Source organism: Panthera pardus, unplaced genomic scaffold (assembly GCF_024362965.1).
Source record: "Panthera pardus isolate Hobbes unplaced genomic scaffold, ASM2436296v1 HiC_scaffold_16, whole genome shotgun sequence".
Taxonomy (NCBI): Eukaryota; Metazoa; Chordata; class Mammalia; order Carnivora; family Felidae; genus Panthera; species Panthera pardus.
In genome coordinates, this window is record NW_026526721.1 from 135,198,575 (window position 1) to 135,215,480 (window position 16,906).

Genomic DNA, 16,906 nt, shown 5'->3' on the forward strand with positions numbered 1-16,906 from the left:
CCTGATGTGGGGCTTGAACCCACCAACCGTGAGATCATGACCTGAGCCGAAGTCAGATGCTTAACCGACTGAGCCACCTGGGTCCCCCCCCCCCTTTTTTTGTAATGTTTATTTTTGAGAGAGAGAGAGAGAGAGAGAAAGACAGAGTGAGAGTGGGGGAGGGGCAGAGAGAGAGGGAGACAGAATCTGAAGCAGGTTCCAGGCTCTGAGCTGTCAGCACAGAGCCCGACGCAAGGCTCGAGCTCACAGACTGTGAGATCAGACCTGAGCTGAAGTCAGACGTCTAACCGACTGAGCCACCCAGGTGCCCCTGTATGTCTTCTTTGGAAAAGTGTCTATTTGTGTACTCTGCTCATTTCTTAATTGGGTATTTGTTTTTTTGGATGTTGAGGTTGATAAGTTCTTTATAGATTTTGGATACTAACCTTTTATGAGCTATGTCATTTGGAAATATATCTTCTCCTATTCCACCAGTTGCCTTTTACTTTTGTTGATTGTTTCGTTCACTGTGCAGAAGATTTTTGTCTTTTTTAAAAGTTTTGTTTTTACATTTATTTATTTTTTGAGAGACAGAGAGAGACAGAGCACAGGTTGGGGAGGGGCAGAGAGAGAGGGAGACACAGAATCCGAAGCAGGCTCCAGGCTCTGAGCTGTCAGCACAGAACCTGACATGGGGCTTGAACTCACGAACTACGAGATCATGACCTGAGCCGAAGTCAGATGCTTAACTGACTGAGCCACCCAGGTGCCCCTTATTTACTTATTTTTAAGCAATCTCTATGCCCAAAGTGGTCATTGAACTTATGACTCTTGAGATCAAAAGTCACATGCTCCACCAACTGAGCCAGCCAGGTGCCTCAGGTGCACAGCTTGAACTCACAAACCATGAGATCATGACCTGAGCCGAAGTTGGATGCTTAACCAACTGAACCACCCAGGCACCCCAGAAGATTTTTAGCTTGATGAAGCCCCAATAGTTCATTTTTGCTTTAGTTTCCCTTGCCTATGGCGATGTGTCTAGTAAGAAGGTGCTGCGGCGAATATCAAAGAAGTTGCTTCCTGTGTTCTCCTCTAGGATTTCGACGGTTTCCGGACTCATATTTAGGTCTTTTACCCCATGGACTAATTTCTAAAAAAAGTGTCAAACCTGTCACCCCATCATCGAGTAAGTAGCACTGAGACAATGGTTGTTAGGAATAAGGCTCAACAGAGTTGATGTGCAATATGAAGAGCACCTGAAAATGTTTCAGTCGCATGACATTGATGCTGTTAACACTTAGGATATTATAGGATTGTAGTAATAATTTTAAAAGCTAAACATCACACATATTTCTCGTTGAAATCCAAGCAACGTCCTGCTTAAGAAACGTGAGGATATGCAGAGGGTCCACATCCCACTTTCTGCTACTGACCTTCCATTGGGAAAGGCAATTTGTAAGCTCATCATGACAGCATAGACATTACAGAGAAGGGAACAACTCACAACTCAATTTGCTTTATATCTCTACCTCCTTATATTAAGTTATTGAGCCTTGAATTCATACCGGAAATCTTATCATTAGTTTTTACTTCTTGCCAAGTAGAATCTTTGGGGGCTGTGTAGAAAACACATCAGTCTTCTTAAAATTGTAAATACTAGCAAGTCAAATTCTCCAATACACTTGTTTCCCAACTGAGAAAAAGGAAGTGCCAAAATGGGAGATAGGGACATTCCACCGGAATTAAGCTCTGTGTAATTATTTATGCAATTCCGAAAATACATTTTACCATATAGGGTATAAACCCTCTTTTCTCCCCATGAATTGTATTTATCCATGGAAGTCAAAGGTGTTATTAACTTAAATCCTGGCAGAGCCTCATCTGTTTTAACACTCACCAACCCACATGATAATTACTGCTGCTATACACAGAAGAACTTAAAATTGACATAAGATTTCTGCCCTCTAACCTGTTTTTAAGAATCCTTCACATCTCTGGGTTTTAGGCTGAAGGGTGTGCTGCCTCCCACCTTAACCCTAAGAGAGATTTATTGCACCGGGCCTGACTTACTGCTGACTGAAAGATGTTGCACGATCATTACTGTGCCCATGAGTAAAAGAGGAAGAGGCCAACCTTGGGGAATAGCTTTGAATTATGATAGTCATGCAAGGATAGAGATTTTGTCACAGAGCTAGGACAGAGGTCCTGGTAGAGAGATTTAGGAAAGCAGGGGGGAAAGGATGGATAAGTGAGCAAATTAAGTGTGAGGGGCTTTGCTTTGAATCTGCTTGGCAAGGCTTTGCATCTGTCCTCTTTTTGTGGAAGAAGCAAGTGGAAAATGTTTTGCTTTCTAATGTTAGGCGTGGCTAACGTCATTTTTTTTTTTTTATATTTCCTCCTCCCATGCTACTTCTTCATTTATTTAAGTATTTATTTTTGAGAGAGAGAGAGAGAGAGAGAGAGAGCGTGCAAGCAGGTCATGGGTAGAGAGGGGGGGGACAGAGGATCTGAAGCAGGCTCTGTGTTGACAGCAGAGAGCCCGTTGTGGGGCTCGAACTCACAAACCATGAGATGGTGATGTGAGCCAAAGTCAGATGCTTGATCAACTGAGCCACCCAGGCGCCCCAGCTAACATCATATTTATAAGGCAATCGGTGTGGATGAATCTGAAAGAGCAATTGAAAGAAGAAAGGAAGAAGGGAAGGGAAGGAGGAAGGAAATAGGCCTATATCTCCCTTATACTGTTTCCCTCATATAGGCATACCTCCTCTTATTGTGCTTTACTTTATTGTGCTGTGTTTTTCACAAACTGAAGGTTTGTAGCAACCCTGCATAGAGCAAGTCTATTGGAGCTGTTTTCCCAACATTTGCTCACTTGGTGTGTGTGTGTCACATTTTGATAATTCTCTCGCTATTTCCGACTTTTTCATTATTATTATAGTTGTTATGGTGATCTGTGATCAGTGAGCTTTGTTATTACTATTGCAATTGTTTGGGGGCACCACCAACTGTGCCCATAGAAGACAGCTAACTTAAATCAATAAATGTGTGTGTTTTGACTGCTCTACCAACGGGCTCTTCCCCACCTCTCTCTCATTCCTTGGGCCCCACTATTCCCTGAGACACAGCAATATTGAAATCAGGCCAATTAATAACCCTTCAGTGGCCTCCAAGTGTTCATGTGAAAGGAAAAGTTGCACATCTCTCACTTTCAATCAAAAGCTAGAAATGGTTAAGCCGAGTGAGGAAGGCATGTTGAAAGTCAAAACAGGCCAAAAGCTAGGGTTCTTGTGCCAAATAGCCAAGTTGGGAATGCACAGAGGTTCTTGAAGAAAATTAAAAGTGCTGCTCCAGTGAACACAAGAATCATAAGAAAGAGAAACAGCCTCATTGCTGATATGGAGAAAGTTCGAGTGGTCTCAATAGAAGATCAAAGCAACCACAACATTCCCTTAAGCCAAAATCTAAACAAGAGCAAGACCCTAACTCTCTTCAAGTCTATGAACTCTGAGAGGTGAGGAAACTGCAGAAGAAGAGTTTGAAGCCAGCGGAGATTGGTTCATGAGGTTTACGGAAAGAAGCCTCCTCCATAACAGAAGGCGGCAAGGTGAAGAAGCATGTACTGATGGAGAAGCTACAACAAGTGACCCAGAAGGTGAAGGTGGCTCCACTAAGTGACACATGTTCAACGTAGGAGACACAGCCTTCCATTGGAAAAAGGTGCCATCTAGGATTTTCATAGCTGGCGAGGAAAGGTCAATGGCTGGTTTCAGAGCTTCAAAAGATAGACTGACTCTCTTGTTAGGGGTTAAATGTAGCAGGTGACTTTTAGTTGAAACCAGTGCTCATCGACCATTTCAAAAATCCTAGGGCTCTTGAGAATTATGCTAGGTCTACTCCGCCTGTGCTCTGTACATGGAACCACAAAGCCTGGATGATAGCACATCTGTTTACAACCGATGTTTATAATCTGTTTTAATTTTAAACCCACGGTTGATGCTTCTAGAAAAAGGATTCCTTTCAAAATATTACTGGTCATTAGTGATGCAGCTGTTCATCTAAGAACTCTGATGGAAATGTACAATGAGATTAACGTAGTTTTCATGCCTGCTAACACAGTGTCCATTCTGCAGCCCATGTATCAAGGAGTCATTTTGACTTAAGTCTTATTATTTAAGAAACTCATTTTATAAAGCTGTAGCTGCCATACATAGTGATTCTTCTGATGCACCTGGAAAAAGTAAATTGAAAACCTCCTGGAAAGAATTCACCATTCTAGATGCCTTTAAGAACATTTGTGTTTCGTGGAAGAGGTCAAAACATCACTATTTTAATACGTGTTTTTAATGTTTATCTTTGAGAGAGAGACAGAGTGCAAATGGGGAAGGGGTAGACAGAGAGGGAGATAGAGAGTTCGAAGCAGGCTCCAGGCTCCGAGCTGTCAGCACAGAGCCCGATGTGGGGCTTGAACTCACGAGCTGTGAGATCATGACCTGAGCTGAAGTCGGATGCATGACTGAGCCACTCAGGCACCCCCAAAATATCGCTATTAACAGGAATTTGGAAGAAGTTGATTCCACTTTTCATGGATGCCTTTGATAGGTTCCAGACTTCAGTGGGGGGAGTCACTGCAGATATGGTGGAAATAGCAAGAGAATTAGAATGACAAGTGGAGCCTGAAGCTGTGACTGAATGGCTGCAATCTCATGGTAAAACTTGAACAGATGAGGACTTGCTTCTTAGGATGAGCAAAGAAAGTGTTTCTTGAGATGAATCTACTCCCGGTGCAGATGCTGGGAATATTGCTGAAATAACGACAAAAGATTTAGAGTATCACATAAACTTAGTTGATAGAGCGGTAGTAGGACTTGAGGGGATTGACTCCAATTTTGAAAGAAGTTCTGCAGGTAAAGTGCTATCAAACAGCATCACGTGCTACAGAGAAATCGTTCACGAAAGGAAGACTCAATTGATACGGCAAACTCATTGTTTCCTTTTTTTAAGAAATCGCCACAGCCACTCACTTTCAGCAACCACCCTCCCTTGAGCAGTCAGCGGCCATCAACATCAAGGCAAACACCCTCCAGCAAAAGGATTACAACTCATTGAGCCTTCAGATGATGGTTAGCGTATTTGAAAGAAATTAAGCATTTTTAATTAAAGCGTGTACTTTGCATTTTGAAACACCGTGCTATTGCACACTTAATAGACTACTGTATAGCGTAAGCATAACTTGTATATGCCCTGGGAATCAAAAACAATTCATTTAACCCGCTTTATTGTGATATTTACTTTTTTGGGGTGGTCTGGAACCAAACCTGCGGTATCTCTGAGATACACGCCTCTACACATTTTTTTGTCATATATGCAATGGGAAGGCAGACGTCAGCCTAGTCCATGCCAAATTATTACAAAAATCTGAATTTAAAAGGACCCATGTTAATGGACTTTTACTGAATTTATAAAATGTCAAAGATCACATCTCACTTAAAAGATAAATCTCAAAGTGCTCTTTCAACACTCCCAGAACACCATGTAAAATGACTGCTGTGCTGATTCGAGAATATTGACATTTGGCAGCTCTTTGCTTGGCTCTCACCTGATATGCTTTTGCCTCTCTCTAAAATACTTTGGTGCACCTGTGCAAAGGCTCTGTGGAGACAATAATGAGGCTTGTCTGAGTGCATAGATAAAATGTATTTTCGGGAAAAATAATAGCCTCTGTTCTGATTTGGGTGACGTTTTTTGCAAGACAAGTGACAGAGATGCTTTAAAAATGTGATCCGACTATCAGATTCATATTCTTTCCTGGGTCCCCGCTATTAATATGTCCAGGGTCTGGTTGACAGCTTGCCCTGATGATTCTTTTTGTTCCTACCATAGCTACAGCATTAGCACAAACCGCTCCCAACTGGAAATGGTGGCTATAGAAAAAAATTGAATTAAGAGCCATCCTGGGATAATGGGGATAGTAGTGTTTGGCCAGGACTACGGCTCATTGATGAGGTTTCCCCATTAGTTGTAGACAATAGGGTTGATATATTGTCTCATGGTGTTTGGGTTACTCTACGCATCACTGGAGTGAAGGATATGAGGATATTACAATTGAGGGAACCAAGTTAATTGGAGAAGAGAAGTTAATTGACTCCCCCATGGTCCGGAGCTAGTTAATGTTGGAGGTATGGTTAGATCTCGTTCTCCGGGAGCCTGGTGATGTGGTATTGAAATAGAATTGCTGTGGCATAGATATTTGGGAAGACGAATGAAAGGAAACCATAGATCTGAATCCAAAGGACAGGGAGGAACTTCTGACTTATGATGCTGAAGCTATTTAGGAGGATCCATCGGGACAGGCACATATTCCATGCATCCTTTATACAGTGGAAGCACATCGTACTCATGTTTATTGCATGTGTATTCAACCACACTTTTCAAAAAGTACAGTAGCAGCTAAAGTAAAATGTGATCTTTTTGTCAGATGGCCCCTGTATCAGCTCCTTCATCTGTGATAGATTCCAAGGCTGAATGGATACATCAGCTGTGTTGGAAACTGTGAGATCTAATACAGTATATACAAAACAACCTAAAATATCGAGGGTATTTCTGACTGTTATTTTTGTCTTATACCCAACTGTGAAATCAACTCCCATGTAAGATGGAAATTCACAGTATTGAGGGATTTTTTTGCTCATCAAAAGAAAAATGATGGAAAAAATATGTGTGAATAGATTAATAGTTTTGTTTTTAAGCACATAATACCTTTTTTGCCACTTTCAACTTTTTTTTTGCCCAGAAATGTTTTTTAGGAGGAAATCTAGTATGAGAACTTTAACATATTCATATTTTAATATATATAAAAACATTTCAAAATATGAGCCTTAGGTTTGAACTTGAAGCTGCTAATATTATTTCTCAGGGTTCTTTTGCTCGAAAAATAGAATTGAACTTACCGCTTTTTAAAATACGGTTTTGAGGGGCGCCTGGGTGGCTTGGTCGGTTAAGCGTCCGACTTCGGCTCAGGTCATGATCTCACGGTCCGTGAGTTTGAGCCCCGTGTCGGGCTCTGTGCTGACAGCTCGGAGCCTGGAGCCTGTTTCCGATTCTGTGTCTCCCTCTCTCTGACCCTCCCCCATTCATGCTCTGTCTCTCTCTGTCTCAAGAATAAATAAACATTAAAAAAAAATTAAAAAAAAAATACGCTTTTGAAGTAATATGCACCTACTGAAAAATACACATGCATACATGGAGTTTGACAGGTTTGCAAAACTAAACACTCCAATGGAAGCAACAGAAAGATCATAAAGCAGAACATGACCAGCATGCCAGAACTCTAGGACCTGTGTCCCCTTCTTTTTTTTTTTTAGTTTTTCTATTTCAATGTTTATTTATTTTTGAAGGGGGGAGGGACAGAGAGAGAGCGAGATACAGAAGCAGGTTCCAGGCTCTGAGCTGTCAGCACAGCTCGCGCGCCTCAAACTCACGAACTATGAGATCATGACCTGAGCCGAAGTCGGACTCCTAAATTACTGAGCCACCCAGGTGCCCCACCTGTGTCCCCTTCTTTCTAATCACCATCTCCCAGACCACCATCCTGACTTTTAACACTGTAGATGAGTTTTGCCTGTTTTTATACTTAATATATATGCATTCTGCTCATTATTATGTTAGGGATATTCATCCATCTGATTGTCAGTTATTGTATAACTCTTATTCACATTGCTGCGTAATTTTGTATTGTGGGAATATATCTTAATGCTGTTGTACAATTTTTACAGTATAGATACTAATTTGCAACCAGCCAACAATGTAGGAGAGTTTAAGTGACTATGCATTTCCCCCCAAACTTGGTATTTTTCATCTTTTTTTTTTTTTAACAACTTTAGCCGTTCTGGTGGACAATCATTGATTTTTAAATTGACTAAATAAACCTCTAGCAATTTCATACCGAACAAAGGTCTTTATTTTAGCAACCCGTGTGTGTTGGGGGTGGGAAGGGGCAATGTTTCATAAAGCGGAATGCTTCAACATCAACAAGTTCAAAAAAGAAATACATTTTGAATTACATAAGCAGAAATATCTCAGCACAGACAAGTGGTTTTGTTTAAAATACAGCCTTATTTTCAAAGAAAGCATTTCATTTGGGAATGAAGAGATATGCATATGGGCTAGACATTTATGGAATCTGAAAACTGACATTTTTAAGATTTTGGAGGGGAGGTGTGGGATAGAAGAAAACAGTAAGGACTTTATTAACTGCACCACTAATGATTGAGATTTTCATAGAAAAAACACGAGGCAGTGGCTGATTTGTATTTTTATTACTGTTGCAGGGTCTCCATTTTGGTGCCTATTGGATATTGTTCCTATAAAGAATGAGAAAGGAGATGTGGTACTTTTTCTGGCCTCATTCAAAGACATAACAGATACAAAAGTGAAGATTACTCCAGAAGATAAAAAAGAAGGTTGGTACTGTTTTCAGAAAACATTGACAGATGGAGTAACATTTTGAAATTGTTTACTCAGAATCTCTAGGAGGAAAAAAAATTGTCTTTTTAATAACAGCAACTGATAAATATTCATAACTGTTAGCAGTTAGCGCTTGGTGCCTATTCCAAAATCACGGAGACTCACATGAATTTACATCCTCGTCTTTGTAATAAAGACTCATTTGACAGGAACCAGAAGTTCATATTCCTATGCAAATAAGATAAAGATGGAAAAACAGTTTAGAATATAAAGAGTCACACCACATTATTTTATTAGGGAAAAATATGAATCGATAGCAATGAGTGAAGTTAAAATGATGTGATTAAAAATCCCTCTCTCAGTTTCATCTGAAGTGCAGTTGCTCAAAATTTAGACGTGAAAATTTCACGTGCAAAATTAAGAATCCAGTGTTTAGTGGTTGCTAGAGTGGATTGTTGCAGACAAATGTGTTTCTGTATTTTATCGTACATAACACTATCATGATTTGTTTTAAGGCACAGACAAGCTTTTCAATGATCTTTAAAGGATTCTACGATTTTATGTTGCTTTCCTTTTACCTTCTGGTTTATAGGTGTTAAGAAATTCCTTAAAATTCGTGCAAGCTGACAAAAACTGGCACTGAAAAAAATGTTGATATTATTTCATTTAAACAGGGGTAGGATTACATACTTTGGTGACCAGAGAATAAACAATTGTCATTGCAAGGGACTTCCTTGTGTGAAGTTCTTTATGAGAACCAACTATCTGACATTTCAAGAATTATGACTTGCTCAGAATGAACTCTTTTATTTCAACTCGTTTAAAACACATATGTGAGTGTTTTAAACATACAAAAGTCTCTTGAAATGACAACCCAAATGGAGAACTATCGTGGTGTGGTGCCTCTTCCCCCACTTCCATCATCTGAAATGTTTGCAAATGCACAACTATTTTCCTATGCATTTGCATGACTGAACAGTGTGGCATATTTACATGCACAAGGAAAGAGCAGTCTTACAATTAAAGTTACTCAGATATTACAGCAAGTGTAATACCTGTCCAGCGAGAGAAAAGAAAACATGGGAGTCAGTGTGCATAGATTTTGTTTTTAGGGTTTTTTTCTGTGTGTTGTAGGAATAGAGAAGGTGAGTATGAACTATATTTGCTCACAACACCGCGACACCAAATATGTGGGTTTTCTCCCCACCAAGAACCAGTTCTACAACTTTCTGGCCACCAACTGGGTGTCCTATCATTTAATTCAATTCAGCTCTGCGATGACTACAGAGTTAGTGTCGGTCTCCACACGCTTATGGGCTCATTCCCACGAGACTGTCCTCACTTCAGATGCCAGTCACAAATATTGGGTGCCCAGGGGACCTGTACACGTCTGTCCAATTTGGCTATAAAGTTGGGGATTCCCCGACATTCCTCCTTTTCAAATTTAATAATTTGTTAGAACAACTCACAGCACTCAGGGAAACACTTGATTTATATGGTTACAAAGGATACAATTCAGGAAGAACAAAATGGAAGAGATGCATGGGGCAGGGCATGGGGAGGAGGGAGGTGGAGCGGCCATGCTCTGTCTGGGTGTGCCACACTCCCAGAACCTCAGTGTGTTTACCAACTCAGAAGCTTTCCACACCCCACTGTCCAGGAGTCTTTATGGAGGTTTCATTATGTAGACATGACTGATTACATCACTGGCCATTGGTGATTAACTCAGTCCCCAGCCCCTCTCATCTTCCAGAAGGTTAGGGGTGGGGTGAAAGTTCCCTCTCTGATTTTGGGTCTTTCTCCATGGAAGCATGTAGGGACCCCCAGCCACCAATCAATCATTAGCATATAAAAGACACTCATCATCCCAGGGATTCCAAGGGTTATAGAGTTGTTTGCCAGTTGCAGGAGGTAAAAACCAAATATATATTTTCTATTATGCCGCAATAGGGATTATTTGAATAAAATTATTATTCACATCTTAAATATATATGTGTGTATATCATATACCTTTATATATGTGTGTAGATAGAAGTGTAAAACTAAAAAGTAATATATGACTACTTTTTTGTTGTTGTTGTTGTTTAAAGGGAGTAATTTAATCATCCTGACTGGCTTTGAGCAGGAGAATCATGTGTAATGGCTTTATAAAATTTAACTCGTCACCTTTGCCTTAGGCCTGTCATGTCTGTAGATAGGGGAGAAATCCCTATCTTGGAAGATTGAAATTGACCAAAGGAGCAAAATATACTTACTCACATGGGATTTGAAAGAACTCAATTAAAACACTCCTTTTTCCACCCAAGTACTGGGCCAACTCAGAAGGAAATAAGAATAAGGCAGATGGGAGATCAGCATATCACCTTGATTTCTGATAAAACTGATAACAGAGAATGTGACGTATATCTACAGCAAGTGGGCTTCCTCTTGTGAGCTCCAGATTTAGGGAAAGTCACCCCTCGATCACAAACAGAGGTATAAAAAGGCAAAGGCAGAGCTCCCCAAGTTATAATTTCAAGCTTGGAGGACCAGAGCAGAACAGATGCTCCCCAAATACAGCTGCTTCTTAAAGAGGAAGGGGCCACCCTATGCATACCTATGTGTCCTTCCAAACTCAATCCGATTAAATTCACCTCTTCCTCTGGGAAGAAGTGAGTGAAGGAGCAGGAAAGGCCAAGTGTGTTACACTAATAGAAGTGCTTGCACATGAAAGACTGTACCTGACATTTGGGGGCGGAGGAGGGCATGAACTTGAATACTCTGGAACCAGTAACAATTTTACTCATTCAAACCCCCATCTTAAAAATGAGTTTTACATTCACATTTAAATAAATATGCACCTGTTGGGATGAGCACTGGGTGTTGTATGGAAACCAATTTGACAATAAATTTCATATTTAAAAAAATAAAAAATAAAAAAATAAAAATAAATAAAAAAATAAAAAATAAATATGTTCATCTCTGTTCAGTAATAGACCAATTTTGTTTAGGGAACATATACAATCATATTCTATCTCTTGCAAAGTGTAAAGCAAAAAATATCAACGAAACACATTTAACATTAATTAGATTAATGCAAAATATGATTTATGAATTTTGAAGTATTTTGAAAAAAAATCCCTAAATTTTTTGTAGCTTTATAACTTTTTCCTCAAATGATTATTACTTCATAGGAAGTTATGTATTATTTCTAAATAGGTACTGAAAACTTAACATTTTTTTCTGTTTATGCCTTAATATAAATGTCCCACAAAAGTATGTAGTATTTTTATAGAGGCCAACTAACTATTGTTAGCCAGCATGGCTATAAAATGATCATAAAAAATAGATATATATTTCTTTTTTTTTTTTTTTTACCTGCACCTAATAGAGGAAAATACATTAAATTCACCAGTTGATGGCATGTCTTGTAGGAAAAGCACATCTTAGCGTATGGTATTTTTAGAACTTTGAGATAAGTGTTTGAAAATCATTAAAATGTCACTGTGGAACTGGAGCAGTATTGTATCATAGCACGAGAAAACTGTAAGTGAGCATGTAGCCTGACTTGACCCAAGATTGCATCTCATACAAATGTATCACTGAAGTTCACTGACTTACAGAAATAAGATTTGTGTTCATTTCCTACCCAGGCTCAGATGATGGACTTTATAAGAGGTATATGTGCACTTCTATTTTTAAAGACTACTTGAATCATTAATATCTATGTTGTTTGGGGGTTTATGTGAAATGAGGTAAAGCATATTTTATTGAAAAGGCTAGCAAGGTATGGGATACAATAAACAGCACTGATGGGAGATTAGCATAAAACGCAATGTTCTGTTTGTGCACTCAGTAGCTTTCAGCCAGTGATCTGGGTTGTGTGTCGGGGTGGGGGTGGGGGCAGGGGGGAAGAGGCAGAAGAGAGGGCGGGAAAGGGAGGGAGGGAGGGAGGGTGTAAGGGACGTCAGCAGAAATCTGGTGTTTTTTACTACCTAATACCCTCCTTTTTTTTTTTTTTTGACGCATTTTACTTCCATTCTAAAAATAGTGTGTAAACCACTAACTCCTATCCATGTCTAACATTACTGAGTGCATTACTGATCTTTCACTCTCAGTAATACTTTAATACAATTTAAAAGTGAATTAATAGTGGATTAAGTAGTTCAACAAATACTTAGTGAGTACCCACTCTGTCTTCAGATTTCAACTGTTGTTTGGGGGTGTCAAAACGGAGACCGGATGCTTTGGATCATCTATACTTTAGCTCAAATCCTGGTTCTACCACATGTTTGGTATAGACTAGGGGCTTATCCTGTCACAGACTGTTCTCTCTTCTATAAAATGGGGTAATCATACATGTCTACATTTGATTGAGATTGTCCAATGACAAAAGTATTACAATTTAGTAATGAGTTTGATGCCCTTTATTCAAAGGGGAGCACTCCATGGATTGAGAGTATACAGTGCTTCACAAGCAGTGGAGTGCCATTCCCGAGGGATTTTGAGCAAGTTTTATAGAGAGTTAGAAGAGGCAACATGGAAACAGGGCATGATGGCCTAGGAGGTAGGGGATTTCCTTATGAGGCTAGCAAGGTCCTACTTTTGAGTGTAAGGTTAGCTAGCTAAAGCTGATTTGGAGGATTGTGCATAGTGTTTGTTAGGGTTCCTTGACAGGTGTTTCCCGTAAGTGCAGGCTGATGTAGGTTTACATGTCAGGCCACCGGGTCCCGTGTTGTGAGTCCCAATACACAAATCAATTTTATCAAGGTTTATAAGAAACAATACATACAAATCACATAGGACAGAGCATCTGGAATGAACTCAATAAAAGATGTGGCCATTGCTACATTCTCTCTGTTTTATTTTAATAGCTAGCTGTTACTGAGTCTCTACATCATACTAACAGAAACTGCCTGTATTTCTTATAACCATATGAATTAGGTATTATTCTTATTCCCAGTTACCAGTGTATTTAAGTAACTTGATAAATTGGCATAGTAAAAAAAGCTTAGTAGAACTAAGATTTACATTCATATAATCAAACTCCGGAGTATGCATTCTTTTATTTAGAGTTTTTTTTTTCCTCTCCCAAGAGCTTGTGATCTTATGAAGGACATAGGTCCAGTATTTGTGATATGGTATATCGAGTGATAGTAGAGTGGCAGAAATGGTAAATTCTTTCTGGACAAGGGAAAGAGATAGGAGCCAGCAAGAATTGGAGCAGAGTCAACAAGATCTTCAAGGGGAAGTTAATACTGAAGCAAATCTTGAAAGATGAATGGAGTTCGATGCACTGAAAGGAGGGGTTGTTAATTTCAGGAGGTGGACTAGCAAATAGTTGACCTTTTTTTGGGAAGTAGACTATAAAAGTCAGGGAGTTAAAGTTTATCTCTACATGGATGGGCAGAGCTTAGCTCTTAAAGATTTTATTATGTCTTCTTTTTTTTTCCAAGTTTTTATTTAAATTTCAGTTAGTTAACATTTTATGATGTCTTTCTAAGGAGTTTAGATGGTGTGGAAATACAGAAAAGTAGGACTTGGCAGAGGAAGGGGATGTCAAAGGAACACTGATAAATTTCAAGTTTCTGGCTTGGGGACAGTTAGGGGCTGAATTGTGTGCCCCTCAGATCATGTGTTGAAACCCTTCCCTCACCACCTCATCATGTGACTGCATTTGAAGATAGGGCCTTTAAAGAGGTAGTTAAGGTGAAATGAAGCCATTAGAGTGGGTCCTGATCCAGTCTGACTGGTGGTAAACTCGTAAGAAGTGGAGATTTGGTCATGGGGAAACATGAGGGGCATGCAATGCACAGAAGAAAGACCACGTGAGGAAGCAGGGGAGCAGCACCGCCACTTTTTACTCGAAACACATGTGCTCTTAGGAAAGCAGGTCTTACACTCAAATTACTAAAGAACCAACTTATAATACTCCCACAACCCACTTTCCAACTACTGTTCCACACTAACCTTGAAGGCTGTGGACAAACCAAGCTGGTCTGTTCACGTTCAACTAATACAGTTCACCCTCTTTCTTCTCCACACCCAGTTCTCAGATTTTCCCTCACTTGGATCATCTTTGTCACTCCTGTTCACCGTGAGAATCCCATCCCTTTTCTTTGTCATCAGTTTACCTGAATCACCTGAGCTCATAGTGAGGGTCCTTCCCTTGGACCGCTCTGTGCTTGTTGCTGGCTTCATTCATCTGGCTTGTCTTGCCCGAGCTGTGAAGGGCCTTGAAGTTGGCATACTGCTTCAGAGTCTTTGAAAGACCTATACTGCCTTGCACATAGGAGACACAGAGGACATACTTGTTGATTAATTTATCAAAGGACCTTCAGCTTCTTTTAAAAGTTCCTTTCTTCTAGGGACACCTAGGTGGTTCAGTCGATTAAGCGTCCGACTTCAGCTCAGGTTGTGATCTCACGGTTTGTGGGTTCGAGCCCCTCATCGGGCTCTGTGCTGACAGCTCAGAGCCTGAAGCCTGCTTTGGATTCTCTCTCTCTCTCTGCCCCTCCCCCACTTGTGTGGTGTCTCTCTCTCTCTCTCAAAAATAAATAAACACTAAAAAAAAGAAAGAAAAAGTTCCTTTCCCCTATACTCAGCTGCATGTGTCTCAGTTTTCCAGATTTCATTTCACAGCAGTTCATTCATTGTACTAATCTGGTTTTCCATTCAAACCAGTTGACTATAATCATATGTGCCTTATTTTTCCAGGCACAGGGCCCAAGGCAGTTATTTTTGTTTATTTCTTGTAGGATGCCCCAGATTTGATTTGAAATGATGGTTGACGCTGGCCTATTCATTATGTAGCAACAACATCATCAATTATCCCAGAACTGGAGGATTTTAATTGTAATTTCTAAAAAGTTGGCACTTCAAATTTGTCTTGAGAATTTAGGGGTTGACATGTGAAACTCCTCACATTATCTTCGGTGGTAATACAAACAAGTATTCAAATGCAATGGCGTCCTTGGTAGCCTAACTTTCCGCAGGCTGCCGCAGGGTGGCAGTATTAAGTACATTGACAAGTTTTATATTGCATCTACCTTTTCCTCTTAACAAGTGGCTTCAGAATAAATAAAACTAATGAATAGCTGCACGACACAATTAAATATCAATTGCATTTAGCTACAAGAACCTGAAAACCTAACAACATAAGCTTGGCCACTAAGGGCTTTATTTTCTCATATTGTGAAGGGTCTGGAGCTGAGCAGCCCGTGTTCGGAATGGTGACAGCAATACTGGCAGGCACCCAGGCTCTTTTTTGCCCTTCTGTTCTGCTGTCTTAATGTACTGCTTGTCACTCTCATTCTTTTCTTTTTTCCGTTTTATTCTTTTAAGTAACCTCTGCACCCAACACGGGGCTTGAACTCGTGACCCCAAGATCAAGAGTCACCCGCTCTTCCGACTGAGCCAATCAGGCATCTCATTCCCATTCTTGTCACCTCATGGTTGTAACATGCCTAATGAGCCTTTAGAGCCTCTGTTGAGACGGAAAGGATAGAGAAAGACAGAGGGCAAAGGCTTCTCCCTTTGAGGCTTTGCCTTTGTGGGCAGGAAGGAGTGTGCAGGGATTTCCTCAAGATGTCATTGACTGTAACTCTTTCACATGGCCCTCACATAGCCATCTCTAGCAAGAAAGGCAGGGAGATCAAGGTTTTTAAAGTTTTCACGCCTTTAGAGTAGAAATAGCCTTTAAAAGGGGGCTTGGAAATGAGGTTGGATCAGCCAATCTAGAGTGTCTGTCATTTATTGATGATTTTCTATAAGCTAAAGAGATTATCCAAGGATCTTATTAGAATGGAGAAGAGTGAAACTTAAAAACAGTGAAAGCAAGTGAACTGTCCAGAACCTCAGTGCTGTGAGGAGGTAGAGACAGGATTGAAGCCCAGGACTGCCTGGCCTCAGAGCAGGTATCTTTCCACCATGCCCTGGGGCCTCCTATGAAACATACGATAGAAACTTGGAAATGAGATGGACGGGAGACTGGGCTTTTGGCAGTTCCTTCCCCAAACCCCTATATGTAATTGTCATTGAGACAGAAAGCCCCTGCCCCCATTGTTTTTTTTTTTTTTACCATTCTCATTTCTTATTTAGAGCCCTTACTGTTCAGTGTGAGGTCCGAGCACCTGACCCATCAGCATCACCTGGGAGTTCATGAGAAATGCAGGATCCCAGGCACCTACAGCACCCTCTGAATCAGAATCTGCATTTTAACAAGATCCTCAGGCGATTCACCCGTACATCAGAATTTGAGAAGCCTTGTGTCATATACATTTCCTAGAAGGGCCTTCTGTGACTACCTGGCCTGAAGGTGGCCGCCTCCAGCCACTCTCTTCCATCAGCTTGTTCATCGTCTTCATAGCATTTACTGTGATCTGCAAAAACCTTTTTCAAAAGCTAGTTTCTGTTGCAATTGTTCTGTCCTCCATTTTTTCAGGGAATGGGCTCTGCCTCACTCCTTTAGGGCCATATCCCC

At 40.4% G+C, this 16,906-nt stretch overlaps 1 protein-coding gene across 1 annotated transcript in view; it reads left to right on the forward strand.

Annotated features, from left to right (window-relative positions):
- KCNH8 (potassium voltage-gated channel subfamily H member 8) overlaps window positions 1-16,906 on the forward strand; it is a 355,181-nt gene that overhangs the window by 144,266 nt on the left and 194,009 nt on the right. The window contains exon 3 of the mRNA XM_019434283.2: window positions 8,310-8,441. Within this exon, the coding sequence (XP_019289828.2) occupies window positions 8,310-8,441 (132 nt within the window). The remainder of the gene's footprint in view (window positions 1-8,309; window positions 8,442-16,906) is intronic.